General features: G+C 48.7%; 1 protein-coding gene across 4 annotated transcripts in view; it reads right to left on the minus strand.

Moving 5' to 3' along the window:
• Fam178b (family with sequence similarity 178 member B) overlaps positions 1-22930 on the minus strand; it is a 121294-nt gene that overhangs the window by 63729 nt on the left and 34635 nt on the right. For all 4 annotated transcript variants that reach the window (XM_085679526.2, XM_048430335.3, XM_048430340.3 and 1 more), the window contains exons 5-7: positions 19024-19176; positions 10827-10932; positions 7911-7995 (exon numbers count right to left, since the gene is read on the minus strand). In XM_085679526.2, the coding sequence (XP_085535652.2) occupies positions 7911-7995; positions 10827-10932; positions 19024-19176 (344 nt within the window). The remainder of the gene's footprint in view (positions 1-7910; positions 7996-10826; positions 10933-19023; positions 19177-22930) is intronic.

Here is a 22930-nt window from a genome sequence, read left to right on the forward strand (position 1 = left end):
AGGAGGAAGGTGAGAAAATGAAAGAAGCAGTGACAGAAAGTGACTTGCCACACGGGAGCCTCTAAGCCCCGTAACAATAATCTTAGAGCCCTGGGGACAAGATGGGGGAAACACAGTATCCAGAGACCCCGCTCAGGAAAATGAACCAATTTGTGTTCAGAGTTGAACTTCTCGCCCACTTTCAAAGTATCTAAGGAATGTCCTGGCCAGGGTCGTCCTATCTCATGACAACCCCCTCCTCCTACACAAATATGACAGATGCTGGGAGTGAATGGACTGCGTAGGTAAAAATGAAACACATTGTTTTGGAAGCTGGTGGGAAAGGGTCTACGTGCTATTTGCTCCTTCTCTGGGGAGTTTGGGTACCCAGCTGGGAGAGAAACTGGGCTTTCTACACCATAGGATTCAGTGGGACTGGGGCTGAGGTAACTGTCGGTCCCAAACCTCTGCAAGGACGAAGACCACTCAGTCAAAACACACTGTTAAACAAACATGAAATCATTACTTCCTAACAGCTAATTTTCCAGAAATGTTGGCTTTCTAAACCAACTCTACCACAAGAAAAAGAAAACCAACACAAGAAGGATTGATTATTGCTAATAAACATGTTTGGCAAGGTTGCAGGACACAAGTCAGTGCACAGAAAAGCCTCTTGTATTTTGCTATGTTAGGAGTAAAAGCCTAAGAAGGGAAGAGAATGACCCTACCCATAATAGCATTGAATAGAACAGAATACTTAGAAGATACGTTTTTCTGATATTTTATTTATTTTATATACAAGTGCTCTATGTGCATGTATGACTTTATGCCAGAAGAGCACATCAGATCACACTATAGGTGGCTGCTGGGAATTGAACTGAGGACCTCTGGAAGAACAGCCAGTGCTTTTAACTGCTGAGCCATCTCTCCAGCTGGGGGATACATTTTAAAAAAGATTTTATTTATTTAATTTTAGCTGTGTATGTGTGTGTAAGCCTGTGTGGACTTTAGGAGCCCATGGATTCCAAAGGGTGTCTGGTCCCTAGAACAGATGTTACAGGCAATTGACCTCCTGGTGTGGGTGCTGGGAACAGCTTGGGTTCTCTGAAAGCAGTAAGACCTCTCAGCTGCCGAGCTGAGAGTCTCCTGCACCAGTGCTTAGGAATAAAGTTAATGAGAAGAAGCATAGCTCATGTATGACTGACTGAACACCATGGAAAGAATACCGTGAAAAGACATCCCATGCTCATGGACTCGAAGATTGTTACCACAGTGCTGTGGTCTGCATGTGTCCCCTGTGTTAGAGACTTAATGCTCAAAGCCACAGTGTTGATGGGCGCTTCAAGGGTGATGAAGTCACGAGGGAAGAATTCTTAAGAACGGGTTGATTATCTTGGAAGGAGCTTCCCTCTGAAAGGATGACTCCAGCTACCGCCTCTCATACTTTGGCGATGCCCTCAGTGACTGTGACACAGGAGCCTGGTCCTGGCCAGAGTGGCCGTCAGGCTTAGACTTCCCAGTCTCCAAAACAGTGAGCCAAGTGCATGTCTATTGCTTCCAGATCACCCAGTCTGTGGTATTCTGCTAAGGCAACATGAAACAGACCGAGACAGAAGGCAAGCACTATGCGGTTAGCTACTGATTCAACACAACCAAGAATAAAAACTCCAGCTGTTATTTTTACACAAATTGTCAAGATTTCCATGGTGTCTCAGATGAAAATGTGGGGACTCTGAACTGCTGCAACCATTTCAGAAAAGGGTAGAGGATGAACAGAACTCATTTCTGAAATCTACAGTTAGTCAGGAACTCAGACTGGGGGCATAATGACAGACACACACACCAAGGAGGAACTGGGAATTCAGAAAGAGACCCCTACATTCATCAACTGACTTCCAACAAGGCTGACCAGACAATTCAGTAAGAAGGGAATGGTGCCAGGACAACTAGACAGCTCCAATAAAAAATAGAGCTGAGCCAGGCAGTGGTGGTACACACCTTTAATCCTAGCACTGGGGAGGCAGAGGCAGGCAGATCTCTGAGTTCAAGATCTATTCGAGGTCTACATAGTGAGTTCTAGGATGGTCAGGGCTACACGGAAAAACCATCTCTCAAAAAACCAAAGTGGGGAGCTGGAGAGATGGCTCAGAGGTTAAGAGCATTGCCTGCTCTTCCAAAGGTCCTGAGTTCAATTCCCAGCAACCACATGGTGGCTCACAACCATCTGTAATGGAGTCTGGTGCCCTCTTCTGGCCTGCAGGCATACACACAGACAGAATATTGTATACATAAAAACAAACAAACAAAAAGCCAAAGGGAGGAAAAGAATGAAGTTGAACCTGTGTCTTACACCTTGCATACAAGCGAGAGACTTTGAAGTGGATCAAAAGGCACATATGCATTTTATTTATATATTTAACTTTTTTAAAAACTAGGCTGGCCTCAAACTCGGAGATCTGTTTCTCTGCCTCCTGAGTGCGGGGATTAAAGGTGTGCACTATCACTTCCTGGATATTGATATTCGAGCAGAAGGAGAAGCAAATTGGTAAACTGAATTTCACCAAATGAAAGCTGCAAAGTGGGGAGCTGGGCTGGGGGGCTGCTCAGTGGACAAGACTGCTTGTTCTGCAAACCCGTGAACCTGAGCTTGAAACCCCAGTACCCACAGGAAAAAAAAAAACTGGGCATAAATAAGTATGTATGCCTGTAACCCCAACATTGATAGCTTGCTGGACAGTCAGTCCAGCCCAAATGAATGAGCATCCAATTCAGTCAGAATTATCTCAGAGTAGTAAGACAAAATAAAGCAGAGATGAACCTTGAAAACATTTTGCAAGAAGCCAGAGACGGTATGATGTTACATATGGTAGCCACTGTGGCACTGACATACTATCAGCATTTGTGAGGCAGAGGCAAAGGCAGGGGTGAGTTTGGCATCAGCCTGATCTGATCTACATAGTGGGTTCCAGGTCAGCCAGGACTACATGGTGAGATCCTGTGTTTAAAGAAAAAGAATTCAAGACTAGTCTCAGATACACAGGTTAGTCTGGGATGCATAAGATCTTGTCCAAAAAACAGAAAAAAAAAACCAAAGAAACCTAACTAGTTAAACTTTGTGTCAGGCAGGCAAAGCTTAGAGACAGTAGATTAAGAGTGGTCAGGACCTGGGGAGGGCATACCCGGAAGGGTCTGTCTGCCAAGGGGTACAAAGTTCCTGTGGGAATGATCAAAGCATTCTGTAGGTAGGCAGCAGAGATGGCTGACCTCGCTAAGCGTGCACCAGTGAGGGAGCCTACAGCGCGGGCCAGCAAGCTCCAGGCTCCTGCTTTGATTCTCTGCCCTGCCCTACCTCAATGGTGGGCTGGGCTGTGACCCGGAAGATTAAGCCAAATAAACACTCTCCTCCCCCAATTTGTTTTGGTCAGTGTTTTATCACGGCAATAGAAAGGACACTTGAAAATGTCCAGATTTGACAGCAGCAGGTTCTGGGCTTCCAAATTGAGAGCCACACCCCTTCTTCCTTGGAAAGGGAGCACCATTTGTGCTGCTGTCTGTTCAGGACAGCATGTCCGCCCCAGGAGTAAGCAGTAGGCAGAGGAGCCCAGAGGAGGCCTCAGCAACAGTCAGGTCTCTGCAGAAACAGTTCTGGCTATTACCTGCCAGAGGCCCTGGAGAGGAGGCCCATTTAGCCAGAACCGGGGTGCGTGTGTCATCACAAGCATTTCCGGAAAAGGATCCGAGGACAGCTAGGAGACTGAGCCTCCCAGGGTTCAACACTCACTGTTTCTTTGTATAGTCTAAACAGTTACTTCCCTGCCAACTTTGCCATGTAAGGAACTAAATGACCAGATATTAGAGGCGCAGATACATGCTATTAGGTATGTCAGACAAGGTAGCCACCCTGGAATCCTGGGGGTTGGTTCTAAGACCCTCTCCAAAAATCCAAGGCTCCTTGGGTCCCTTATACAAAATACCACAGCAGTTCAAAAAAGCCACACACACTGCACATCTCATAGTCTTCAAATCATGTACCTAGTTGACATCCCTCCATGGTCTCCCGACCATCCCTGAAGCCCCACAGTAGTTAACACAGTGGCACGGCTATGTAAACAGGGAGCCTTGTTATTTTGGACGGTTTGGGGACTCGTTCTAAAAAAAAAGAAATAAAGAAGAGAAAAATGGGTTTCTTGGGTTTTGTCCTCGAAGGTCAGATTTGTGAGACTGAAAACTTCACACACAGCCAAGATATTCAGAGGATATGATAGTCAGAAAATGGCAAGCAGCCTTTGAAGCCCGTGGCCCAGTTCTGTACCACGAAACAAGGTGGAAAGAATCTGCTGGTAGGCTGGGTGTGGAGGCACACACCTTTAACCCCAGCAAATCAGAGGCAGAGGCAGGTGGATCTCTGTGACTTAAAGGACAGACTGGGTGCAGTCTGGGAAAATCAGGCTACATAGAGAGACCATACCTCAAAAGACATAAAATAAACAAATAAAAAGTCCTAGTAGGCTGGGTGTGGTGGTGTGTGCCTTAATCCTAGTTAGCAAATGGAAGCAAAAGCAGGCTTCTGAGTTCAAGGCCAGCCTGGTCTACTTAGTGAGTTCCAGGACAGCCAGGGTTACACAGAGAAACCCTGTCAGAAAAAAAAAAAAATCCTGGCAAAAAAAGGAAACTGTGGGTTGGCAAGATGGTTTGGTGGGTGAAGGCATTTGTCACCAAGTCTGACAACTTAAGTTTAATTTCCAGAGCCCACAAGGTGGGAGAGGAGAACCAGTTCCCACAAGTAGCCAGCCTTCTGACTTCCACTAGTGAGCCATTGCAGGTGCGCGCGCACATGTGCGCGCGCGCACGCACGCACGCACGCACACACACACACACACACACACACACACAAATCAAGAAAGGGAGTGTACGTGATGGTCTGAACGAGGAATGTTCCTATAGGCTCAGGCATTTTGGATACTTGATCCCGGGTTGATAGTTCTGTTTGGGTCATCAGGAAAGGAGCGCGAGGAGGCCATGGCCTCACCCACTTATGGTTCAATTTGGGGTTGAAATGTGAGCTTTCAGCTTCTGCTGCCATGCTTGCCACTTGCTGCCATGGCAGACTCATTTCTCTAGAACCATAAGTCCAAATAACACTTTTCAGAGGTTGTCGTGGACATGATATTTAACCACAGCATCAGGAAGGCAAACAATGCACACACCGAGAGAAACGCAGGCAAAGTGGGAACCTCATCTTGTGGCCTGTGTTTCAACTTTAGCTTTTTAAAATTTGAGTGCTGGGGTCCAACCCAGGTTTTCCTGCTTAGGCGTTTTATAACTGATCTCTCTTTTTTCAGCTTTGAACCCTGTCTCATGAGAACCTGTAATGTGTGACAATCCTATGGCAGTGATTTTGGAGTCACAAAAACCTGAATGCTGATGCTACAGGGCAGAATATGTGAGTTTCCTGTCATATGCCACTAACAGTCAAGGTACGGTTTAATGAAAATATGACTTGACAACATGAAGGCTGTGTGTGATGTCATGCATTGGCCTGGACCACAACTGGTGTGGGTGGCCCCTTTAGACAGGACAGACACTCCATTTGGGGCTCACTTGGTCTCCAAGCAACTGAGTGTGCAATCCTACCCTGTGCAGTTTCTAGAGGTGATCAAATGCTCTATGCCCTCCCCTTGGTCATTAGTCTTCTGAGGACAAGGGCTAGCCTCAGTTATCCTGTCCTTCTGCCATCCAGCTGGGCCTTAATGCAGGAGGCCTCCAGGCATCTGTGAATGGATAGTGAATACTCCCTGAGGTAAAGACTAGCAATGTTCCAGAATATTCCACCCTCCAAGCTCATCACCAGCTGTTTCTCAATACATCCTGCCCCTTATACATCAGCCTGCCCTGGAGTGTTCAAGTCTCTAACTCCTATCCCAGACCGTGCTGAAACCGACCCCCTCTCCTGACTCAGGAAGTGGGCTAGGATAAAAGTCCTAAAGATAAAAGATAAAGATAAAAGTCACTCCATCAGACCTTGCACAGGACAGTCAGTCAGAGAGGAGCCATCGGTGAGCACACCCCCCAGGGAATAGGAACTTGCGTGTGGAAAAGACAGGTGTTAAGGCAGGCAGTCCAGTCCTGCAGTTTTGCCTTGGGCTCACAGGTCCCCCCAGGGCCCCCAGGTTGTACATGAACCTGAGGAGCGAGGCTTCTTTTGTAGTCATCCTGGATCTAAATTAACCTTTAGCATGTATCCTGTGTTGGGGTTCAGCTGAGCAGTCAAACATGCTTAACAGGTACGAGGCTTTACAGCCCCCCTCAATGTCTCTGCCTGTGAGGGGCAGTGGCCACTGTCCTCGCATTGTTGCCCAGCTGCCCAGCTTCTCAAGCCAAAACCTGCTGAACAACTCCCATCTCTCTCCTCAGCCCCGGGGGCCACAATTCTGTGACTTCCCCTTCTTGAGGGACTGTATGCAAATGGGATCAACTGGTTCATCTCAGTTAACACACAGGTTCTAGGATTCGTCTATACTGCAGTATGCGTCAGAATTGTCTTCCTTCCACTGCATGTCTATTCTGGCCATCATATATATATGTATTACAATTCATCATACATCTATGCCATATTTTGTTTGTCTATTCATCTGTCAGGCATGTAGGCTGCTTCCACCTTTTGTCTGTTAACAATGCTATGATGAACACAGGTGTGTGATACCTGTTTAAATTAGTTCTTTTGCGGATCAGGCCTGACTTCCTCCAAATCAGTGGGGATCCTGACCTCAGACAGGGAATGCTCTAGCCCAGGGTCTATTTCACTTGGCAGGGGACAGAACCCCAGTCTGGGCTCAAAGGTGATGTCTGAGGACACATTCTGTAGCCGGGGGAGCCAGAACTGAGAACCAGAAACTCGGGAGCTACTCAGTATCCTTCTGGCTGGAGAGAAGGCGAGTAGAGTGGAGGAGACACATACCACAGCATGGAGAGGGGTGGACAAGGAAGGCCTCTGTTTCCGAAAGGGCAGGCATGCTGCAGAGGCGGCCCTGGGGCCGCAGAGGGCAACACAGGCCACAGGGGCAGAGGTTACAAAAAGGAAGAACACGCTTGGCCTGGTAGCTTCTCAGAAGCCCTTAGTGAGGGGCCTATGGGGGCGTCTGGAATGCTCTGATTTGACAGATGGCCCCAGCTTGGCAACTCCTGAAGCAGAGGAGTACAATACAGCCACTCACAGGGCCGGGGCTCTGGTGTACCAAGGGCTACAACCTTGGCCCTTAGAACTGTGTGTTTGCGTGCTTTGGGGTAGGGAGTAATGGCTGGACAAAGGCGGAGTACAGTCCTTTGAGAGTCCTCTCCCTGCCAGCTGTAAGCAACTTCTAACTGCTTACATAATATTTTTTGGTGCCAAAGTGTCTAGGTTCAGGTACCAAATGATGACAGTTGAGGAAGGTGTAGCCACTAGCAGGACATGAAATGCTTCTCTGGAATGCTGAGTCAAATATACCCAAAATGCCACGGCCAAGGTACAGACCGGAGGCTGTCACTCAAGGTGCCGTTGGGGGTGTGGTGGGGGGTGGAGGGGCAGTTCTGAGGCTTCCTTCCTGGTGATGCCAGACTAAAATGCTACTCTGATGCACTGCAGCTTTCGTTCCTAGGTCCTTGGAAGAATCTGGAGGACAAGCTGTCTTTTGAGCCAGAGCCTGACTGGGGCAAAACTCACCTTTCTGGAAGGTATAGGGATCCCAGGGGGCTGTGAAGTCAGCCTGGATTTGGTCACTGAGAACTGTTGGCTCTGCTTGTCACTAACACTGGAGCCAGAGCCAAAGATGTGCTGCCTGATGTCTCCATCACAGGTGATGCAATGTCCCCACAGCAAGCTGGGTTGGGCTGGGGTGGAGGGACAGGCTCCAGTACGTGAGTACCGACCTAACCTGCACCCTGGTACTTACCAGGCTGACGGAATAGTCCATCTATGCTGAGATCCCAGAGGAGACTAAAAGCTCTTGAAGATGTTTCTGGAGGCCATGTTAACAGCTAGGAAGAAAACAAGCAAACAAACAAAAAAAACATTTAGTACAGAGTAATAGTAGCAAGATTTCATACAAATTTATTATCTTTCTGTTTGTTTGTTTGTTCCTAAAGAACCTCAAAGGGAGGATCTCATGCAGCCAAGGTTGGCCTAGAACTCACTGTACAGTTAAGGATAACCTTGAACGCCAGGTTTTCCTGTCTCTGCCTCTCAAGTGCTGGGATTCTAGGCATAAGTCACCAGAAACAGTTTCATACTTGTATATAATATTGTGTATTAAATATATCTCATTTCATGCTTCCAAGTCAAGTCATGGCTGCTGCTGCTTTACATGATTGTGTCTTTATGCCAAGACTCCCTTCCTACTGCCCAGTGTCACGTATCTGGAGACAGCAAGCAAGGTGGGATTCTGAACCTGGAAGTTGATCTTACAGGCTATGCCTGGCTCAAGAAGTGGCTCTCTCTAGGCCAGAGCTGGGATCTAAGAGCTCAACCCCCCACATCCTCAATTTGCACAGTTCTCATGGGTCACCTGATTCCAGAACACATCCTCTGCCTCACTCTCCACCCCCTACCATACACAGTGAGGAGACCGCTGGAGCCTGACTGTAATGAATCATTTGTTCAGTCTCCTGCTCTAGAGGGCCTATGGCTTCCCTCCTCCCAGCTGTAGTTCTTTTTTTCTTTTTTTTCCAGCTGTAGTTCTTAAGGACTCTGTCAGAATTCAGCGCCCTGCTCTTCTCCTGCATTCCAGCCTTCTCAGATCTAACAGCTTTAATGTCTACCAACACGAATAGAAATTCACTGGGGATGTAGGCCGCCTGCTCTGTCCACTCTCCCTGGCAAGGCCCACCAACAGGTGAATCTGTGACCATGTAAGTTAAGAGTGTCAAGGCCTGGGCTGTTTACCTGATGTGTACAGTGTACACTCAAGAGGCCCTGGGAGCAAGGAAGAGGCCAGCCGAGCCCAGAGGTCACCAAGTCTTAGTGAAAACAGGCTATCTTTAACAAAGGAGTGGTCAACTGAGCAGAGGTGGTTAAGTTCTAGTGGTCACTCCTCATCTAGAATGGACCCCAGGTGTCCTGGACAACCTGCGACCTGCCCAGTCTTGGATCAGGTCAGCTACAGTCTCTCACTCAGATGTGGGAATGGGGCCTGGCCTTACTTGGCCATGTGCCTAGGGAAGAGAAGGAAGTCTGCCTTGAGTGCCCACCCCTCCCTATCCCTGGTTCTTCTTCTGTCTGAGGCCTCCCAGTAAGAATCCCCTGCAGTGGCTTTAGGGAGACCCCAGTGCTCTGTCCTCAGTAGCCTTACAGAGGTATGAAGCAGCACCTGTGCCCTTGTTGTTCCTTGCACAGGCCCTAAGCAGAGCTGGGGATCTGTGAGAGGGGACAGGCTTAAGGACCAGACAGACTGTAGGAGTTAACCCACTCTGGGCTGCTGGCTCCATCATACAAAGCTGACACCAAGGACTTGCATGAGGTGACACAGAAGGAAAAGCGACAGAGCCTGAGCTTGCACCTGGGGCTGAGGCTCAACTCCTCTCCCCTGTGTGCCCCTCATGGCACAGTGGAGATGGCACAAGAGATGGGAGAGGCTTCTCCACACCGTCCATGGCCTGAATTCCAGAACCTAGTGGAGGCTGAGCCATGAAAAGGGAGGGGACTGGTGCCCGTCAGGGTCACACAAGGACCCTCTGTGGGCGATGTTTTAGAGGGGTTCTTTGTGCCTCCCAATGGCCAATTGTGTATTCTGTCATATGCTGTGCATGGAGCAAAGAGAAACTGCGCTGCGGGTGCAGAATAATGGCCCGACTGTTCCCGGCTCCTACCCGCCCTGCTGTCCCAACCTCTCCACCCCAGGAACGGGGAGAGGGACCAGGGTGACAGCTATGCCCAGGGTCCCAAAAGTCTAGCGTTCTTCCCCTCCAGGGCAGAAGCACCACAAGGGTCCCCAGAAGGTGAGAATGAGCCTTATCTGGAAGGCAGCCAGTCTGCCAAGCTTGAGAAGTGCCTGAATATTCCACCCTGCATGGCAGTCCTGATTGGCAGCTGGGCTCCAGGCCTCAACTGGCAGCTCTGGTACCAGCTAGAACTTGTGACCAGCCCATCCCCAGACAAGGACAGGTCTGGGCGGGGGGCCAAGGCAAGGCAAATGCAGGACATCTGGAAGGCAGCATTAGGTCCTGGGCTGTCTTCTAGCCTCCCACCTACCAGAGGTTTACATCCGCACACAAAATGTGCGTTGCCTTGATGCAAAATGTTCCTTGGGGAGGAAACTGGGGCAGAAGGAGCTGTTCATACTTTTCCAGACCACCTACAGCTTCACAAAGCAGCAAACCCTTAAACTCCAGAGTCTATAGCAATGGATTCACGAGCTTAGGTCTCCAGGGCTGCAGAGGGGCCTTGGGTGCCCCCTCCAGCTATGCTCCTGGGATGAGCCATTCATGACTGGGATAGCAGGAATGGGAAAAAGGTGGTGTTATGATGGACACTCTTGTTGTGTCCAATGGACCCAATCACTCGGTTCTCAGGAAAGACACACCCCTCACCCTGCAGGTAGCACAGGAACACCCTAGAGGCACACAGACTGGGGTTGCTGCACAGAGACTTCCAGGCTCCATCTCTGGAGTTAGCTGCGCCCCTTCACCTCCTGGACCTTGGCATCTTTAGCATTAGAGTGAAGATTAATCCTCACCAGCCTTCCTCCACCCCCTGGATCTCAAGTACCCAAAGCAAAAAGCAGCTAAGCACCCCGTCAGTCTGACCCCTGCGCCTGCCTGGGCTATAGGGCTACAGCATTCCCGCCACCTAGTGGCAGGTCTGTGTTTCTCACCTGGAACAGCCACTGGAGTAGAGGTCGCGGGTACTCAGAGGCATGCAGGTAGAGGTTGCTCAGGAGGCCCTGGTGCAGGAAGGAGAGCTGCTGGGGCAGTGAGGACCTGTGGGGCCAGGGTAGTCAGGTTAGGGTAGGTAGCTCCAGTTGGCAGCACCAGCTCAGCAAGCTGGTCTCAGTGACGCTGCAGGACTCAGCTTTGCTTTGGGATAGCATGAAGCCTACAGGCACATTAAGGACAAATGCACTTTTAGAATCCTTGGCACGAGACACCATGGGAAGGAAAAAAACCCCACTGATGACATTGTCTCCAGCATTTCCCACAGACACTCTTCATGGTGTTTGAAAGCCACAACTGACTAGGATTTGCCCCTGCTATGTGACAGAGTGGGAAACCAAAGCAAGGATCCTGGCCAGGTGAGGAGAGAAACCAGGGGTCAGCCATTCTTGCCTGCGGCTCCTTCTGGGGCTTCAGCTGCAAGGGGCGGACAGAATTACCCGTGGGCACCTGCGTCTGTGGGTCTAGTTACACAGTGTTTCCGCCTCATCTTGTGTTTTCCTGACACAGAAGGGACACCTGAGAGGATGGGAAAGTAACAGAAAGAGCCTGGGACTGGGGACTTCTGGGAAGGAAATACCCAGCAAGGATTCCATGAAGCCTTCCTCGGACTGTGTGGGCTGCACCTGTCCCGGGAGTGCCTGCGTGTGCTCAAGTCAGTAACATGGCTTTAACCAGAACCCAGGTGTGAGCTCCTACATCCCATCAGAAGCAAGATGCTGGCCGGAAGCTAACCTCTGGCAGGCCACCTTGGCCTTCAGGACCTGGGTCTTCAGAAAACAAAATGGAGTAGTTAGCTGTTGTGGTCTATTGTGTGCAGCTTTAGGGCTTTGGAAGAAACTTTAGAAGGCTTGGATGGACTTAGTCACTTTCGGAGTCCCTGGTCACTTGAATCTGGGTGTGAGGTAAGGTACTCCACCCTCCACACATTTTTGTGCTTTTTCTTTAAAGAACAGTCCAAAGATGGCCACTTGGATTCCAGGAAATGAAACCATGAAGGAAATATCCAGATAACATCATGTGTCCCGATCCTTTCGGTCAGCCCTCCCTGCTCTACTACAGTTTTGAAAAGGACATCATACTGCCATCTGCCAGGAACAGACTGCTCGAAACCGAGATTTTCCCTTGAGCCAAGCTGCCGTCACTCTGAGCCTGTCCAGGCCATTTACAAATTATATATCTCTAAAGTCATTTAAATCTGGAAGAGAAAGAGACATTGTTCCTGTGGTCACGACAGGTTAACCACTCTGAAACACTGTCCTGTGTGCGTACAGGTCCTACCAGTTCTGTCTCAGGTGCCTGTCATAAGGACGCTTTCTTGATGCACCCAAAGGGACAGCACCCCCAGCAAACGGAATCAGAGCTTTACATACTGGCAGGATCTGCTAAGAGGCAAGTGTCGAGGCCACGGCAAAGCAGGGGATTCTGGGAGACACTGCTCTGGCATGTTTCTGGGGTGGGGCACCCTGCCAGTTGCTCAGTCGGGGAGCCAACTGCACAAGCCCCTGCTGGCCTGGAGCAACACATTTTCAACTGCCGCGCGGAGGGAGTGTCGCGGTGTCTTCCTTCTGCTCCGTGAGAGCCGCCTGGAGCTCATCCCTGTCAAGGTTGATTTCATCCATCAGGCAAGGAGCAAGGGAGCCAGGGAAGGCCTTACCCACAGTGCACTGCAGCAAATGGCTTTCTAGGCATCCTAGGTCTCCAGCTAAATGAGATGCAAGGAGTGAGATGAGACTGGGGAATGAGCCAAGTGTGGCTCACTGGATGTGAGGGGAGCTGCTGGTCACAGTGACACAGGGCCTAGTGTAGACACTGGCCTGACCCTCAAGAGGAAGCACAGGCCCCATAACATCCCTGGTTAGGGTGGCATGGAACAACAAGGAAGGAAGGTGTGTCATGAAAACTCAAAAACCTTGGGTGACACAGTCGGTTGTCAGAGTCAAAAGCCAGTGTCCGATCTCCACACCAAGAATGCCGACATTGGGTCAGGCAGACGGCTCAATTGGTAAAGGCGCTCGCGGCCAGTCCTGACGACCTGATTCTGATCCCTGGACCCATACGGTAGAAGGAGAGAACTGACTCCTGAAAACTGATCTTTATTCTCCATGAGCATGGTATGGTGTGTGTGTGTTCACACATACACGCACATGTACATGCACATACACACATACACACACACACGATAAAAAAAATTAAGCATCATTAATAAAAACCCAAAATAAAAAAGAACACTGATGCTGGGTCCAAGCTCACACCTTTGCCAATGCTGAGGTCAGAGGTTAGTTTGAGAATGTAAGAGGACTCTGGAGAAGGGAGGGACAGCAGATGCCACACAGTCCAGACTGAGCATGAAGCTTCCAGCTGTCATCCCCAGGATGCCAGTGAAGGAAAGGTCCCATGGAAGGCCCTTAGCTGCAGCTGGAAAGGAGAGGGACAGGGTACAGCCACACTATATGCACGGCTAATCCCCAGCCATCACAGCTATGACAGAGGGCAGATATCTTTTTCTTCACCGCCGGCTGCAACAGAAGGGAGGGAGGCAGGAAGTCGGCCAAAAAAGGAGAAAGACAGCCAGCAGACAGCAAATGGGGGACCAGCTTGGTTCACATGGTGGGCTGCTGAACAAAGCTGCAGCCTCCTTGGAATGTCTGACCCTGATACTGTCCAAGGGGAGAGGTTTCCAGCTTCTGCCTGCAAGTCCACTTTATGGGCAGCAGTCCCAATGGGAAGAGTCTCTAAATGCCGCGCGAATCCCAGCGACAGCAGAAGGATAAACACCATGGGGAACTATTTATACAGTATCATTTCCTGGGCCCTTGCCAAGTTTTCAGATGCAAAGTTTCAATAAAACGCCCAAATGGAGTAGAATGAATAACGGTAGAAACGTCTGCCTGTGCCCCGTTTTTCTTCTTTGTTTCAATAGAAGAATGCGATACCACCCTGTTAGAGGCCTACGGGTGCCAGCAAAGTGGCCCAGTTTTGTGGTTTCCCCTTCGTTCTGGGGGCACCTGCTGCCAGCAGGATGGTCCACATTCCATGGCTGTCACCTCTTCCAGGAAAGGTGCACACAGTAAAATAGGAGCCTGAGCTGCGGGTCCCGGGTTGATGTAGGCACTACATGAACATAAGCTGAGAAGTTCCGATAGACCCATCAGTCCTGCAATATTCACAGAGGAACAGCTCAGGCTGCACCTAGGCTTCCTGACAGCTTCCTCACACCAAGAAGGGACACACAGGTGCGTACACACACACACACACACACACACACACACACACACGCGCGCGAGTGAGCACTGCAGAGGCCGGGGAAGGCAGCCGCTACCTTCCTGGGTGTAGGCTTCTGCTATGCGGCAAGCGGGCCTCCATCTAGTCTGACGCCCTTCCAGTTCCCTATTTGGAAACATCACATTTCCTTTCAACTTCTGTCAATGAAGGAAGGAACAAGGTTTGGCTTCTGGGGTCCTAGGAACCAATGGCTATCATTAAGGCATGTAACCTGGGTCCCCGGGATCCGATCTCAGGTCTTATGTCAGTCGACCTGGTGACAGACAAGGGAGGGTGCTCTGGGGAAGCTCTAGTTGCAACACGGTGGGACCTGGGATCCGCAGACGTGGAGCCCTTGCCCTGCCACTCCAGAGGAATGGCACACTTGATCTGCGAGGACACTTCCCACTTTGCTCAGAGGAACATGTTCTCCCTTCATGGCAGGTACAGAGGCGATGCTCCTCAAGAGGAGACTTTTGAAACAGCAGCACCCACGTCCCCTCCTCCGAGGACCACCACCACACCTGCCAACCGCAAAAGGTTTGAAAAATGCAAGAGTGCAACTTGAAAACTTACTTGTTGGCTCGCAAAACATTAACTTTAAACTGTGTGCACGCATGTGCTCCTGTACATACATGTGTGTGTGATGTGTGAATACGTATGTGTGTGTACCACAGTTCACAGGTAGAGGGAGAGGACAACTCTTGGGGATGGGTTCTCTCCTTGCACTGTGGGTTCAAGGATCAAACTCAGGTCACCAGACTTAGCAGCAAGCGCCTTTCCTGCTGAGCCAGTCAGTGGCCCAGGACTGACGGTGTGTGGGACAGTCTTGTAATCTTGTACTTTCTTCTAAGGTCATGTTTCTGACCAGTACCATAGGATCATGAAGGGATGGCTACGGCTCCCACTCTTACGCCTCGACTTGAAGACTTGGGTATAATCAGGAAACAAAAGATGGTCCAAGGAGGTGGCCCTTACCCAGTGTCCAGCCCCTTGCTGGGCTGTCACACAAGGGCATACCTCTAGAAAGCAAAGTAAGATTCAACACCGCTGAGCTGACACACTGCCAGCACCATGTCCTTTGTTCATTAGCGTATCTGAGGGAGGAGGAAGGTCTGAGTTCTTCCTCTGGGGAAGCTGGGCAGCCACCTGGCTCCCTTTGGCAGGGCAGCTCTGATCCCAGATCATAGCTCCACGGGCCATCTCATCTGTCAAACACTTCCTGCCACCAGCCAGCCTTGTTAAAGGCAGAAACACGCTGATGGTGCCACCTCCACATGCCCCTCCCCCACCCTGGTGCTAAGGCCGCCTTCCTTTCTGTGACACCCAGCCATGCCTGCCCACTCCCAGCCAGCTGCTTTCCTTGCTCCTCTGCCTGTCGCCCTCTTCCTTCCTTCCTCCTCCTTTTATCCCTTTCTCATTTGGTCCCTTTTTACTATGGCAAAGTGAAACTTTACCAGGGGTCACATGCACACCTCATGAGCTCACACCTTCTAGGCTTCTAGACACTGACACACTATTGATAACAGAGAAAAGCTGATAAGAATGTGTTTCCAAAAAACTAGGAAAATGGGTATGTTAGGGCATCGAAGCAGCATATCACTACTTATGACAGCAACATGGAGACAGTGCTTGCTGCCATTGTCTATTGACCAGAGTTCAGGTCCTAGGGCTCCTGTGGAAGGCAGAAACCGACTCCTAAAAGCTGTCCCACACACATAAGACAATCAGAATTTGAACACTGACTGATATGGAAAGCTACTCTTTTTAGTGGCAATAGCATCTACAGACAGAATGCTATGTTGCCAGGCAGGAACAGAGAGAAAATTCTGACTGACCCTGCTGCAGCTGAGGCAGGTCACACTGCTCATTCCACCATCAGACAAGCCTGAGGCCTTCCAGAATAGAGACCTTTACAGGGGGCTGGAGAGCTGGCTCAGTGGTTAAGAGCACTTGCTGCTCTTGCAGAGAACCTGGGTTTGATCCCCAGCACTTACACAGTGGCATACGACCATCCCTAACTCCAGTTCTAGGGGACCCAGTGTCCTCTTCTGACTTTCCAAGGCACCAGGCAAGCACATACACACTGCAGGCATGATATTCACTCATATATATCTTCATATGTATGAATACATACATATATATTTATGAATCAGTGTTTTGTCTGCAGTATGTAGGCTTATGTGTGTGAGCGTACATGTGTGTAGTAGGTGTGTGTGTGTATATATATATATATACATATATATATATCTTGAACAGAAACATCCAAATGTTACCGGCAATCTTTAAAGCAGAGATGGACTGAGAACTAACAAGCTCAAGCTCATGCTGTGGTTGAAGTGGGTGGGTCATGGTGGCCCTTTCTCCATCCGTTTGGCCTCCACCGCAGTCACCAGCCCGTTGGTGTTATCCGGCAGACGGCAACTGCTCTAAATTCTCTTTATCATTCTCTTATATTCTTGGACATGAGCTCTCAACAGCCAAGTGTTGGGCATGATTGTGGTAAACCGTTTAAAAATCCCCTTCCAGAACAATTTGTCATGATTATGTGATAATGAGCAGAAGAGGAGGAGCAAGGCAGCTGTCTCTATTGTTATCAAGCCTGCTTCTGGCGGGGACAGACTTTCCAGTATTGATGGCACACAGAGCAAAGACAGTATCCCCAGCAAATATACTAGTCCCTCGCTGTTTGGGCGGGATCTGATCCATTGATTCCCAGTAGATGACCTAAATGGTGGCTGGTACTAAGTGCTACGCGATGTGTGCCTGTGTGTGGGTATGCGCACAGTCGCCTGTGGAGTCCAGGAAAGGGTGTCATAGCCCCTGGGAATGGAGTTACCAATGGCTGTGAGTTGCCCCACATGGGTGCAGTGTACACTCTTAACCACTGAGCCATCTACAGCCCTTCAACCCCAGTATATGATGTTTTTCTTTCCTAAAGTCAAGAACTTACACCTCTGACTTAGAGGAAGCATCATGGCTTCTCTTTGGCCTGTCTGAACCCCGACTAGCACTGCACCTGTGCTCTACAGTCACTAAGAGAAGAGATACAAGCTCTTTCACACTTTGAGGCTTAATCTGAGAATGGAGCTGGCCACTTGATGACTAATGGGTGAGGAGCATGCCCAGTGAAGATCACCAGACAAAGGCAAGGTTCACATTCCAAACTGATGGTGTGGGATGGCACAAAATTCCAACATTCTACTCAGAATGGTAGACAAAAATGGTAAAAACCTACAAATTATTTCTGGATTTGCCCATTTAATATATCCAGACCACAGTTGGTCACAGGTAATTAAAATTGCATGAGATATAACTATGGAAAAGGGGCCTTGCTATAGGTGAGTGATCACCATAGGCTCTGATAGCCCAGACCCTGGCCCTGTGCTAATTTAGATCCCCAGGCCATGTGTGATGAGTCTGGCTCAGGTTGTTCTACAAAACTGGAATACTGGGGGAGGGAAAGGCAGTATGAACATGTGAACGCATGGCCTGGTGTATAATGTAGACTGGTCTATAATGTAGACTTTTTTTTTTTAAGGAAATGTATACATCCAGGGACTGAAGAAAGGTCTCGGTTCAGAGCACATTCTGCCCTTCCAGAGGACCCAAGCTTGGTTCTAAGCACCTACAACTCCTGGCCCCAGGGAATCCAATACCCTCTCTGGCTTCCTCAGGCACTGCATGCACATAGCATAATTCACACACACACACACACACACACACACACACACACACACACACACACACACTAAAATAAAAAATCTTTTTAAAATTTAAAATAAGAGTTTATAGCTGGGCAGTGGTGGCACACCCCTTTAATCACAGCACTTGGGAGGTGGATCTCTGTGAGTTCAAGGCCAGCCTGGTCTACAGAGTGAACTCCAAGACAGCCAAAGCTGCAAAGAGAAACCCTTTCTCAAATAAAAAAAGAGTTTATATATCTAAATTAGTAAATTTTCTAAGTAGACATGCGTGACTGGGACAGATAATCCTGGCTGTCACCTTGACACACCTTCGAAGCCGGATTCTCAGCTGAAGAATTTGCCTCCCTCAGATTGGCTATTGGCATGTCTGTGGGGGCATTTTCTTGATTGCTAATTAATGAAAGAGGGCCCAGGTCACTGTGAGCAGTACCATTCCTAGGCATGCAAGGCTGTTTTCTATAACAATGACATCTGAACATGAATGAGCCTGGGATCAAGCCAGTAAGCAGCATTTCTCCATGGCCTCGGTTTAGGTTCCTGCCTCCAGGTTCTTACTTGAGCTTCTGCCTTGACTTCCCTTCATGATGGCCAGTCTGTTTGATTATCAATTATCATTACTGAAAACAGAAAATTAATATAATTACCTCTATTCATAAAAGGTGACATATTCATGTTGTTCAAAACACTGTTTTGGATTTCCTTATTTGAGGTGGCCCTTGTCCCTGAGACAGACCACACTGTTCCCTCTACTCCCCATGTGTCTCAGGGTTTCTCTCAATGTGACAAAACACTAGGACCGTGACAACTTGGGAAGGAAAGGATTTATTCCGTCTTATACTCCAGGTAGCAATCCATCACTGAGGGAAGTTACAGTAGGAATCACACAGGACAGGAACCTGGAGGCAGAAGCTAATGCAGAGGCCATGGAGGAGTGCGGCTTACTGGCTTGCTCCCCACGGCTTGTGTAGCCTGCTTTTAGATAGTCCTGAGAAATACCTGCTTAGGGGTGGTACCACTTACAGTGGGCTAGGCCCTCCCACATCAACCATCAATCAAGAAAATGCATCACAGACTTGTCCTCAGGCCAATTCGGTGGGAATACTGAAGTTCCAAAATGATTCTGTCTTGTGTGAGGTTGACATAAGAATAGCCAGTGCAGCATGCTTACCTGAGGAACAGCTCCTCCAGCTGGCTGTGTGGCTTCAGACCGGAGGAGTCCAGGATGCAAGGCAAAGGGCGACATCTTGGCAAAAATACAGTTTCACCTGGATGCACTGGCGAAATGAACTGCACGGATATGGAGAACTTCTCTACCAGCCTCCTGGCAAGGCAAGGGGAAGGACAGGGGTTAGAGGTGTGCCTGGAGAGGGGCTGTGTATAGCCAGGGCCAGGGTGGTGTCCAGTAAGGGATGAGGAGGCGCCAATTGATGGGGCACCATGAGTGTGGGTCTCCATGCTGACCAGACAAACCACCCAAGGAGCCTGCTGGAATGCAGATCCTAACCAGCTACACCATCTGTCAGCCTGTTAGGAGATCTGTCCTGGGCACACAAGCAGGGAAGGAACAAGGTGAAGAAGGAACTCTTTGCAATTCTATCACAACCCATTGAGACAAGATAGGAAATGGGAAGACAGTTAAGGTCAATCCTGAGAACAAACTGAGTCTCTACACAGTGAACTGTACAGATAGCCAATGACAATACACTGATGGGGGAAGCACCAGGCTGAAGACTAGGGAGAGGGTGTATGTGTGTGTGTGTGTGTGTATGTGTGTGTGTGTGCATGTGCGCATGTATGTCTGTGTCTGTGTGTGATCTCTTAACGGATTCCAAGATCCTAAATGGATGCCTGTAATTGCAGCTAGTATTGAATCATATAACATAATGCCTTTTTCACAACTAAATTCTTGTCACACACCATGGCTGTAACTTATGTTCTCTGAAGTGCGACAGGGAACCTCGCACCAATTTCTTTTTCCTTTCCCACAGCTTTGCAGAGGGAGGATCTGCTCTTCTGTAGATCTTGGCAAACCACAGCAATTTCCCCCTTTTCTTAAATTGCGAATGTTCACCTTTTTTCTTAAATGAAGTGCTTTTCAGCCTTTGGCTGCATATCTGAACTTCCTGCATCACTACTGTGCTTTGGGGTTAACTGAACACAGGCATTGATCCTGTGGCTGCTGATCTGCTCGGCCAGGTTCCAAGGGAGTAATGGGTGAGGAGGGTATTCAGAGTGGATCCACAGGACAAAGGGACGATCACTGTCCTGGGAAGATGGAGCAACACCACGAGATTGAATCACAATACTCAGCACGGTGTGCAGTTGAAAGCTTACACACTGTTTGCTTTTGGAATTCTCCACTTAATATTTCCAGACAGCAGTTGACTATGATTACTAAAAGAATGACAAATGAAACTAGACAAGGGGTAATTTCTCTACATATATGCCGTACATAGCATGCCTAGACACAAGTGCATCCCACATGATTGACACTTCCAGCTATGAGCCTTTCGGGACAGACTTAGGTGGAGAGGAGAGGAAGGGTGGACATTTCCTGTTTGCAGTGTAAAGCCATGCCCCTCTCAGTGCTCTGATAATACAGCATACATTCAAACACAATGAAGAAAGCAAGCAACAGATACCATACTCCCTCTTCTAACTGCAAGGTGGCCCGTGGGTTCCCAACCAGATGTGCTGTCTGAGATATCAAAACCCAGAGGAGGAGGAAGTTGGGAGTCTATCAGAATCTGGGACATGAGTGGCTGGCCTTGGGCCACTCCCCCTTCCACCTGATAGCCAGCCATGTGAACCTGACTCACTTTCTGGCCAAGTGACCCAACATAAGGCTCTGGTGGCATCACAGGGCTGTCCTGAGGATGAAATGGAGCAGTAAGTGGGATAAAGGTGGAAACCCAAAAGATTTGGGCTCTGTAGGCTTTCTAAGAGTCCGATAACTACAATACAAATAGTGAAATAACTTTGCTTGGTCATGTCTCTACCACAGAACGTTCCATCTATCATAGTTTCTTTTGTTACTTTTATAACTGGGGGGGGGAATGTGCAAGTTATTAAAAAAATCAGTAATAAGTAGGCTCATCATCTAGCCCTTTCCCCCAAGCCATCACTCAAAGGGACCTTTGTAATGTGAACTGTAATGTATGTGTATCATTAGAGATTCCGAGACACTGTCACACGTCTAATTAGGGATTTCCTGTGCAGCCTAGAGCGGAGAAGAAAGGGCCGTGTTGTGGTTTAAATATCTGCCTCTCCATTCCCCCGCCCTCCCCCAGCTCAGCACACACATAAGGTCTTTTAACTTTAAGAAAGAGATAATTTTAGATGTCATCCTGCCAAGATTCAAGCCAATTCTTAATGTCTGAGCAGACACTTCTCTCGGGATGCTCCGGGTCCTTCCACCACAGACAGCTGTGGCACTCGCATGACGTCTTGTCTGGCAGATGGTGCCTAGCCCCCACCCTTGGCCTTATCCCTTCCAACCCATATCGCCCCGCTGGCCCTCACCACTTCCTCTGGCCCCATTCAGAGACGGAACAGGTCGGCAGTTTTCTACACCAGTGAGTCAATTTTTAATTTTAATGCATAAGGTTGAACCATCCACCACGATGATCCTACATCAAAACCACCACCTCAAAGTGGCTGTTGTCAAAGAGGCTCTCTCAAAGCCCCACTGAAGAATGTCATGCGCCTAGAAAATGAGCCATGATTTCAAAGCCACAAACACCTTCTGCTGTAAGCAGCTACACATAGCTCCTTTCTGTGTGGAAATTCCTGACCTTCAGGCTGTGACTTCCACAATCCTGTGTGCGCCCAGGAGAAAGGTCAAAAGGAGCAAAACTATCCTTACTACCGAGATCTAAAAAGCCATTGTTTTCTTTTTGATTTTGGGCCAGGAAGATGGCTCAGTGGTTAAAGGCACTTGTCATTGGACATGAAAACTTGACTTCGATCCCTGTAAGTAGAGAACCAACTTCTAGAAATATCCTTTGACCTCTACACATGAACTGTGGAACATGTACAACCCACCCCAATAAACAAATGTAATAAAAGTTTAAAAATCTTTGTATAATGTATGACGTATGCGTTTGTGCACCCATGTGTTCATCTGAAGGTCAGAGGACAACCTTGGGTATTGGTTCTTATTGATTACCATATCATCCTCTACCACCAGCCCTTTACATAACTTGTCCTATTTGTTGCTTGTCTCACTGAGCCGAGAGTCAGCAACAGGAGGGCACAGAGCTTGGCACAAGTTGACAATAAACACTGATGGGAGGTGAATGAGTGGATGAATGAGCAGGCAGAGACATGGATGCCTGATGTTGTATAGATTGAATGCCTGTGTCCTTCCAAATCGCCTACAGTGAATCCTAATCCCTAATGTGGCAGTTGTTTCCTTCATGAAGGAGATTACTGTCATTGTATAAGAGAACCTGGGTTGGGGCTATAGCTCAGTGGAAGAATGTCTGCCTAGGTCCAACCTCCAGTACTGGAAGAAAAAACTCCAAACACACTCAAAACGTCTCTAAGAACTCAGAGAGGTCTCAAGCCCTCTTCCTTTCATCTGAGGACATGAGAGCTCTCCCTAGAACTGACAGGCTGGCCCCTTGACCTCTGACTTCCAGTCTCCAGAATCCACTGGGAAAAGCAGATTTCTAAGAGCTGGGCATGGGAATGAATGCCTTTAATCTCACCACACAGGAGGCAGAGGCAGGTAGATCTCTGAGTTCAAGCAGACCTGGTCTTCAGAGCAAGTTCCAGAATTGCCAGGGCTACATGAACCCAAACAAAACAAACAAACAAAAAAAGGAGATTTCTGCTGTTTCTATGTGCCTAGTTCATGGGACTCTCATAGCAGCCTTAAAGGATTAAGATACATGGTATATTATCACTGTTCTATTGCTGTGAAGAGATACCATGAACAAGGTAACTCTTATGAAAGAAAGCATTTAATTAGGGGCTTCCTTTCAGAGGTTTAGTTCATTATTATCCCGGTAGGTACTGGAGCAGTAGCTGAGAGCTACATCCTGATCCATAGGCAGAGAGAGAGAGAGAGA

This window comes from Myodes glareolus, chromosome 18, assembly GCF_982192425.1.
Source record: "Myodes glareolus chromosome 18, mMyoGla1.1, whole genome shotgun sequence".
Classification (NCBI taxonomy): Eukaryota; Metazoa; Chordata; class Mammalia; order Rodentia; family Cricetidae; genus Myodes; species Myodes glareolus.